General features: G+C 55.4%; 2 protein-coding genes across 2 annotated transcripts in view; one reads left to right on the top strand and one right to left on the bottom strand.

Moving 5' to 3' along the window:
* Positions 1-3,705, bottom strand: part of VOLCADRAFT_91168 (uncharacterized protein) — a gene marked incomplete at both ends in the record, with an annotated part of 7,027 nt that extends 3,322 nt beyond the window's left edge. The window contains 4 exons of the mRNA XM_002950662.1: positions 122-532; positions 810-852; positions 2,162-2,317; positions 3,688-3,705. Of these exons, the coding sequence (XP_002950708.1) occupies positions 122-532; positions 810-852; positions 2,162-2,317; positions 3,688-3,705 (628 nt within the window). The remainder of the gene's footprint in view (positions 1-121; positions 533-809; positions 853-2,161; positions 2,318-3,687) is intronic.
* Positions 3,706-5,819: 2,114 nt separating this feature from the next.
* On the top strand, positions 5,820-8,949 carry eif3F (eukaryotic translation initiation factor 3f; the record flags this gene model as incomplete). Its single annotated transcript, XM_002950771.1, has 6 exons — positions 5,820-6,124; positions 6,192-6,267; positions 6,414-6,567; positions 7,033-7,193; positions 8,052-8,165; positions 8,857-8,949. The coding sequence occupies exons 1-6, from the start codon at positions 5,841-5,843 to the stop codon at positions 8,947-8,949; spliced, it is 882 nt and encodes a 293-aa protein (XP_002950817.1). The 5' UTR covers positions 5,820-5,840.
* Positions 8,950-9,205: the final 256 nt, after the last annotated feature.

The raw sequence follows: 9,205 nt of genomic DNA, 5'->3' as shown, positions 1-9,205 counted from the left end.
CCAAATCCTCCGGGCTATATGCACGGACATCACACTGCTACTGCCGCTTACCCGCCAGTCCTCCCAAACCACACACGTCAAGTTGTCCAATATCCCTTGGTGCTACTGCCGCCGCCGCCACCGCCGCCGCCGGCAGCAGCAGTCGCAGTAGCGTTGGTATCCACGGGTTGAGTCTGATGAATAGTACCGCGGACGCCATCGTTAGCTGCTACTGCTCCTGGGCTGCTGCTACTGCTACTGCGCAGCGGCGGCGGCGGCGGCATAGAGTCCGACAACTCCATCGGCACCGCCCGGTCCGACCCATCGGTCGGTAACGGTGGCGGCGGCGCCGCCGCCGCAATCACGATTTCTTGTGGATTCGCATCCGCTGCCTTGAGAGCTGATAGCATGTCCGCCATTGTGGTTTCGGAGGCCTTGGCGCCCCGCAGTACATTGATGGTTCCGGAGCGGAGCTGTCGTAGTCCCGCGACCTCCTTCAGAAGCCGGTCTTTCTTGTCCCCCATCACCAACGTCCGTTGCTCTCGAAGGTGCGCTGTGATAAGAATTCGTTGGTAGTTTTGACAGTTGGGAGTTGGTTGTGATCGTTGCAGTTGAGGTTGCGTACAGGGTGTTGTCGAAACCCTTTCCTTCCCTTCCCCCTCTCTTTCTCTTTCGGCCCCTCTCTCTTTCCCCCCTTCTCCCGCTTTTTCCCCCCTCGCTTTCCCCCCTCCTCCCGCTTTTCCCCCCCTCTCTCCCCCCTTCTCCCTCTTTCTCTTCCCCCATCTCTCCCCACTTTCTCCCTCTCCCTTAGCGAAACCAATCAAACTCACCAAACGTCGTCGTTAAATACTCGAGTGCCGTACCCGCTCCACCCTTGGAGGCCGAAGAAGGGCCCTTGGTGGGGCTCGGGCTTCCGCTACGGCTACGACCGCCGCCGCCGCTACTGCTGCCGCCAGCGTCGGCTGCTGCCGCCGCCGCGTTCCCACCGGCCACTGCTGCTCCTGCTGCAGCCGTCGTCGCCGCCGCCGCCGCCGCAGTAGCAGCCGGCGGTGCCAATGTTGTGGTCGGCGTCGCGACGGCTGCAACCCCACCAGCGGCGCCAGTGCCGCGCGGGGTGTCGACGGCGGACGGGGAAGCTGCCGCCCCCGCCGCCGCCGCGGCAGCAGCCTCCTTCGCCGCCTTGGCCACTTCCAGAGCTTGCTGCCTCGCCATCCAGCGCGCCAGCACGGGGTCCGTGGATTTCAGATGCGAGGCCAAATGGGCCGCACGCTGAGGGGAAACAAACCCACAAACCGCACAAACCGACGGGGGAAATGTACGACAAGACGAGCCGAGCGAGGGGGAAAACGGGGGGAGGGGGGAAATCGCGGAAGGTTATACATGTGCAAGAACTAACTAACTAACTTGAGAAGTCAGAAATAGCCGAGTCATAAAACGGGGAGTGAGTCCTCAAATCAAAATTGAAAAGGAGAACCAAAAGGTGGTGGCATGCACACACACACTTGTCATTTGTCGGTCTGTCTGTATGTCTGTATGTATATGTGTGTCTTACATCGTGCTCGTGGGGGTACGAACCCCACCCCATCCCAAGGTACCTGCAACCCGCCAAAATACGAGCCGAGGGCTTAAAGGCTGCCGGATCGCATCACCCCTACAAGCACCCTCCTACCTCGCACTTCAGACAAAGCAAGTGATCCCTGAAGCAGACTTGACGACCGTAAACAGGAACAATGAGACCATGCGGTGGGGCCACACCGCTTTCTTCAGCATCCTTGCCAGGACGTTCATAGGTTCCCACTTCATAGCTCGTCCTTCAAATGCTCGAAGCATGGGAAACCCAGATCAGATCTGATTTCTCGTCGTACACCGGACAGTCTAGTTTAAAGACGTGCTTCTGATCCTCAATATGGTGGCTATCAGTGCCGCAGCAAAGAGGCAATTGGGTTTGGATGGATGTGGCCTGTAATCCTCAGCCTCGATAGGGATGCCTGTGTGTTTCGTGTCTTGTGACGGCGTAGCCCCCCCACCCCTCGCCTTCTGTTTTGCCCCCCCCCCCCACCCCCCCACCCACACGCCCCGGGCTGATCCCCCCATAATCCGAAATGCCCACCCATAACGGGCCGCACACGATACCCCAAAGCATGCGTGTCCATCGTACATGTCATACATGCCATACACATACCTGCGCTACGCCACCGCCGTAGGATTCTTTTTTCTGCAGCGCCTCTACCATCGCATCCGCAGCCCGGAGCAAATCCGGATGATGTTGGGCTAACCACACATCGGAGATGGAGAGCCTGGGACGGAGCTGTTCGTACAGCTGCTCTGTCGTATAGACCTTTAGGGAGGGGGGATTGAGGATGGGAGGGGGGTCAGGAGTTATAGAATGGTGATGATTGTGATGATTGTGATGATGTAAGCCAAGAAAAAATCAAGAATCAAGTGCCGACTAGAGGGGAGGGCAGAGAGACGGAGGAACGTGGTGGTTAATTTAAGTTGATTGGCAGTTGGTTGGCGGTTGAAGAATAAACAGTTGCGGACGGTTGGGTTAGATGAAATATCGGTAGCATTCGTTTTGAGAGTTTGGCGGTTTGCGGGTTTAAGAGCGGGGGGGACGGGGTAGGAGGGGCTTGGGCGCGGGTTGTCTTCTCCGCTCATGCACGTGATCCCGGGCCGAGGTGGTGTGTGTGTATTGATTATGTGTGTCGCTCGTGATGGGTTTGCCAGGGTCCTGAATATGTAACGGGCCGCAGAAGCCACGCGAATGTAACTGTACGGCAGAGGATGAAGTTGTACGGCGAGTCGATGGTGCGTGAAAGGACTGTATGCCATGCAGAACAGGACAAAAGCAGGAGCGCGCACATCAGGTGACTTTGAACTTATGTAGCTCGAACATAACATAACAAGGTCTGAACGAGCTTCGCCCAAGGCTGTGGACACGTAGGACTGGTGGAAGATATTGCGCCGAGGAAACCGTTCAAACAAACAACAAAATTAAAACAGTGAAAATTGAATGTTCCATGAGCAGTCACGAGCTACAAACAAAGATGAGAACCTTCCCTACAGGCAGCCTGACCGTTTGTTTGCGAAGACAAGGGTTGTGCCTTCTTTCGCACTTCCAGACACGCAAACGTCAAAATTGGGCACCGCAGATATAGGAAAGCTTAAGGGATGCAGTATCTGCCAGATCTGCTGTGTTGCGGGTACCGCAGTTGCGACAAAATAAGTACCGCTGTCAAGTACCGCGCGGCATGGGGTTGCAACGCACAGGCCACCACAGCGCCTAGGGATTTTAGGCATGGTGTACAGCAGGCACATGAGAGCTTTTAACGGAATGGATGCCCGCCGCCAGTACTCCCTCCGGCCTTGCAGGGATGCGGTGCCTCGGGGAAATGACGCGTGGCTCGCGGAAGCACCCGGTCGGCAACTGACCAAAACCATTCCAAGAAACACGTCATTGCAGATAGAATGGGTCGAGGTGGGTCGCAAAGCGCTTAAGTGTTGCCTAAACGCGACGGCAAACAGCGATGGGGGAAGAGAGCATCCCAGCCACCAGGGGTGGGTCGGTGAGCCTAGAACCCGTCCGCCCCCACATGCGAGCACATAATGACCCGCCCGACACAAGTTCAGATGTAAGGGCGCATGTTTCACCCCACCGCGGCGGCGCCCGTTGCGCAGGGGTGATGGTCCCGACCCATTCGCACCAACCTCTCGTATGCCCTTCATCTCTGGGCCAGCTACTCAGTCCGCCAGCGCTCCTGCCTGGTCTAGTCAGAGGTGGTAAGGTAAGGCCTTGGCCGCCACGGTGTAAGGCTGTAGGACACCCAAGTAGGTGGCCCTTGTATTCTTAAAAGAAGACGGTAGCTTAAGGCTGTGTGAGACTTCCGGCGTGACATATATATTATATGACTGTCAAATCCGGACGCTTTGGACCTGGAGAGAGTAATGTAGGATGCTGCACAGAGCGGGCGTCGTACGAAGGACCAATAAATCTGGGCTCCTTTGTGGTCCTTCGAGATTATGATAATTTGCAATGTGAGACAACAGAGAATGTAACGGCTACAATGCGCAATCGTGTAGGAAAATTAAATGTATGCGTGTGAAAGAGAGGAGACAGCGTCCCAGCGCATATCTCTTCCGCGTCAGCTGCGGTGAAGGCTTGTACTTAGGGCAAGTTGAATTGGCGCACAGAGTGCAGATTAGGCTGTTTCAGCAGCAATGACAGGGCCAGATCGTGTGAACTTCCTTTGTCAGTAGTGCTCAGCTTACTTGAGTGCAGTCCCTGTTCCGTGTCCCCTAAAAAGAACACCCGCGCATCCCCTCGCAACGCCAAGATTTGTGCACCGCAACCCCAAAAGAGCACATCCGCGCGCGGCTTTGCCTCCTTGCAGACGGATTGAAACGCGCTTTCGAAAGTCTGCTCCTGTTGCAACCATTTTGCGGCAACCCAAGCCTGCCTTTTCACCTACTTTTTCACCTGCTGAACCAAACTAATTTCTCAAAAGCATAATTGAAGGCGCAAAGCGATGCAAAGCACCATGCAAGCAGCCTCAGGTTGATTCTCGACGGTGATCTCAGGCACGTATTGAGGGTTCCGGAAGGGTTGCCAACGACCGCAAACTTTGCCTTCCCGCCTTCACGTCCAGCTGTAAAGACACCGCAAAGCACCCTCAGCACAGATCAAACCACGGCATTCTATAGCATTCAGCCGGCCCCGCTTGAGCGCAGTAACTTCGGGAGGGACCCCTCGGGAGGGACCCCTCGGACCGCCACGCTGTCATTGATGCGCTTGACCCCCTTTTGTCATCAGTTCTTGTCTGGTGGAGGCGGATGTCTAGACCTCTAGATGCATCGAGGGGGGCATTTCCTTGGGTCAAAGTTATCCCGATGGCTCAATCCCGATGGTTGTGGTTTTCCGCGAGAAGGGTGGAGAAGGGAGGAGCAATTTGCTGAGCATCCGCTGAGCTGCGCAAACGCACCGATACAAGGCTGCGTTGCAGAGCAGACAGCAGATGCAATTCGAGGAGACCCTTACCGCTTTGGACACGCGCCGACATGAACGGCGTAGCTTGGCGGGTGTGCTCGCGTGTTTCAGTTCGTGCGCTGAGGAGTGCGTTTCTGTTATGTAAGTGTGAGCGCATGTGTATCACGGGGGCGTCGTAAGGCCATAAGGGTGCATGGAACGTTTGGTTAGGAGGATGGAAGATTGGGTACCAGAGCTCTGTTGGGTACCAACGGCGCAGATCATTCTGGACATGGCTTTTGGACTGTCAGGTGCAGAGACTCAACGCGATGGTGTGCGCTTACAATGTTTCAGCTGCTTGCTGTCAACGTGTCAGGGTTGATGAGGGTACGTCTGGAGAGGCTCCTATGTGGAAGAGCTTACATGTGACACCTGGCCATGAAGGCTGCACGAGGAACCCGTTTCCTCCGCTGCTGCAAACACGAGATATGAAATATGATCATACAATTCATGTTAAAATGCTACTCATTGACGGAAATGTGGACACACGGCAAAAGCACAGACAAACAGTTTTAGTGTGCCCCTCGCATATAAAACCCCTTTAACAGCATGAAAACTTGGCGAATTCCCATGTAAACACAAAAGAATGCTGCATACAAAAAGGCTTCAGATGCTGGAACAAGCCACAAAACGTCAGGGTGTGAATAGTAGTATAGAAAATCCAGGACAATTGTGTTAACAGAGAATAAATGACTTAAGTTAAACCGGGCAATGTACGGCATGCGCCGCCGCGGTAAGCACCAGGGCTGCCTTTCCAAGCCTATACTTTTGCATATTTCACCTACCTTCATCCGCCTATATAAATTTCTGACCCCTGTCTAAGGAACGCCTAACCGCCATGGCAGCGACTGTGCTCCTGCCCAGCGGCAGTAATGTGTCTGTTAAGGTCCACCCGGTAGTTCTATTCTCAATCTGCGATGCATACACTAGACGTAAGGAGAACCAGGATAGAGTTATCGGCACTCTGCTTGGCGTCGTTGCTGACAATGTGATCGAGGTGAAGAACTGCTATGTGGTACCGCACAACGAAAGCTCGGAGCAGGTCATGGTCGATGTTGTCCATCACAAGACGATGTTTGAGCTCCACCAAAAGGTGGCGCCGCACGAGTCCATCGTGGGTTGGTAAGCGGCAAGGACACAGTTCGCGCCAATCCCGGCGGACTTGGCTCTGACACGGAGCTCCACGTAGGTTCGCAACCGGCTCGGACCTCTACAACAGCGACGCATTGATCCAGGAATTCTACAGCAAGGAGTCCACACACCCGGTGGGTTTGCATCCCTGGCAATCTTCCCTGGGTAGCGCAGCGGGGGCTGGCGTGCCTGCTTGCGGATGGCAAACAGCCACACGGGCCTTCCCAAGGGGACCAAACAAATCAGAAAAACGCACCATGACTTGTTCCGTTCTTCACAGGTACACATGGTCGTGGACACGACGCTCAAAGACGAGAAGTTCAGCGTCCAGGCTTACACTTCGCGAGTCTTGGCATTGGGAGACAAGGTGCTGGCCACGGAGTTTATTGAAATCCCCTGCGACACCATCGTTGGGGATATTGAGCGCGTCGGAGGTGGGTTGAATGACGGGAAGGAACGTTTGGGCATTTGGGTTTTCGGCCGGGGGTTCTTTTAGCCCTTCCTGGCTGAGTTGCCATGTTTGACGCCGCTATTAATGGCAGTTTTTATTGAAGTAAATCAACCACCACAAGTTCCCCCCCGCGCCATGCCGCACATCAACAGCATTATAAAGACCTGAGGGTTTCTTTGTTTGACCCTAAGTTTGACCCGATATGAAATTTGCCAGCTCCTCTCCCAGCGCAAAACCCACCACGTCTTCCCGAACTTTGTAAAGTTGCAACATATTGCTTCCGCAGATTGTCGTCCTGTGACCCGTTTTCCGACACAACAAACAACACCCCAGCGTATAATCCTCCCTTTCCCGTCTCTCCTACTCCTCCCTTGGCAATAGTACCCCCCTTCTCTCTATCTCTCTCGTAAACCCCCCTCCCCCCTCCCTCTCAATAATAACACCCCAGCCGAGCTCATGCTGACCGGATTCAACGACCCCAGCCCGGACGGCCGCCAGAAAGAGACGGCGAACAAGTCGTTTAGCGACGAGACGGAGACGCTGGCAGCATCCATGGCGCGATTGGCGGACTTGGTGGCGAAGGCGTCGGACTACGTGGACGGTGTCATGGTGGGAGACCGTGGGGAAGCAGCCTGGGGAGGGAGGGGGAGGAAGAGGCAGCCTGCGGGGAGCGGGGGGGGAGAGGCCTCCTGCGGGGAGGAGGGGGGAAGGGGAAAACAGCCTGCGGGGAGCTGTTCCAAGGGAAAGGTAGTTTCCTTTGTCTCGAGGTGGACAAGGGTTTGGCCATTACGCACCGTTTGGAACTTGAAAAGCATTGTGGATTTCTTTTCGCGCGGCATAGGCGCGGATGCGGGGGTGTTTGGAGCCTGCATACGAGTTTTACTAGTTTCGCGCGAATGGGGATGTGTGCCTCAAAGCCCGGCGGGGCCATGGACGATGTATTGTATTAGGGTTCGATGTATTAGGCTAATCAGTGGCTTTGTGTTTGGGGGGAGGACCGCCGGGGTGGCTGATGTAGAGGGAAGTACACGCAAGCAGCAGCAGGAGTCAAGTGCCGCAGGGTTTACAGGGTCGGGGGCCAGGGGGGAGGGATTGAGGCCCCTACCGCCAGAAACTGGGGGAAAAGAGTGGGGGAAAAGGTGGGGGGAAAGGGCGGGAGAGGAATTGACACCCCGTGGGGTTTCCGAAGATGAAGCCACACGGCCGTTGGGGGTTGGCTTGTTGGGTAGATCTCTTTAAAGATGTACGCTCGCGCTCTCTCTGGCGCCTAGGTTTAATACGGCTGTTGTTCCTTTCCCACCTGTGACTCTTTACCCTGAAACATTCCCGCGCTTTCCCTTGTCCTTCCTCACCCCTTTTCGGAATTTGGATACCGGCAGTTCGCTTACCGCCCACTTTAACACATGTGATTCTCCCTTATTTATTTCGGAATCATCCCGGTCCATGTTTTTATGTTTTCTTTTGCAGTCTGGCAAGGTGGTGGGCGATCCTGCAGTTGGCCGATACCTCGCCGACACGGTGGCGCTGGTGCCGCACCTGGCTCGACCCGACTTTGAGCGCATCTTTAACGAGAGCGTGCAGGTGCGTGCAGCCCCCTTCTGCATGCATGCGCGTGCGTGTGTCTATGTGTCGGGCTGTCCTCGTCGGGCTGTCCTCGCGAAGGTCCTGATGGGGTGTTGCCCAAGTTTGTTTTTGTACAAGGGGAAATGTGGATGGCGTGGTATGCCGATCGTGTAGCAGCAACGCATACATCTGAGTGGTGAGCATAAGGTCGGTGGCACGCGAGCGGCTTCGGGGGCATTGGATGGCATTGGAGATTCGAGGGGAGAGTTGCCCTTACCACCCTTACCACAAGATCTATCTAGGGCTCTAGGAAGGGGTTCTGATAAGAGGTCCTTTCCAGTCGATTTTTGTGTGTGGAGGAAGTGATGATGTGTAGGTTCTCACAAGAGGACTGTGTCCAATTAAAAGCACTATGGAAGAATCGGCGCGTAGGGCCTGCTAAAGAGCATTGCTTTAAATAGGAGTCGGAAGAAAGCAGCACGGCACGAGGAAGGAGTGAAACGAAACAAGCAGTACAATCGCGTACATGTCCTCTAGAGTTCTGCGTCCTTGCATTCTCCCTTAGGCCACCTTTCCTCTGTGCGTGGTGAGCTTATAATACAATAAGCGATGTCCGAATACCGCGAAAGGGCAGGATTTGGTATGTTTAAAAACAACCAAAACGTTTTTGCTGTATGTTCGCGAATTTCGGTTTTCTTGCTCCCCACAGGATTCGATGGTGGTTACGTACCTTTCGGACCTCCTCCGTGCACACGTGGGCCTGGCCGAGCGTCTGGGTACGGCGGCTCTGCCCATCATGTAACTCCCCAAAAATGGACAAGCGCATGGCGGACGTTGCAGGCTGCGGAATGCCCTGCAGCAGCAGCAGCGACAACAGCACAGAACGGCACTGCACCACCGGACAGCCGAGGAGGAGGGGGGAAAAGCAGTGGCTACCTGGGCGGTACTTGCTCTGGGCGCACGGCAACGGCTCCTTCCCGTCTCGCGCCTCTGTGGGCAACAGGGGCGAGGGCGAGAGGGGCTCTGTCGGGATGCCGCTTTGCCCGGATGCACAGCAG

This window comes from Volvox carteri (genome assembly GCF_000143455.1).
Source record: "Volvox carteri f. nagariensis unplaced genomic scaffold VOLCAscaffold_20, whole genome shotgun sequence".
Taxonomy (NCBI): Eukaryota; Viridiplantae; Chlorophyta; class Chlorophyceae; order Chlamydomonadales; family Volvocaceae; genus Volvox; species Volvox carteri.
This window is presented reverse-complemented; position numbering and strand designations above follow the sequence as displayed.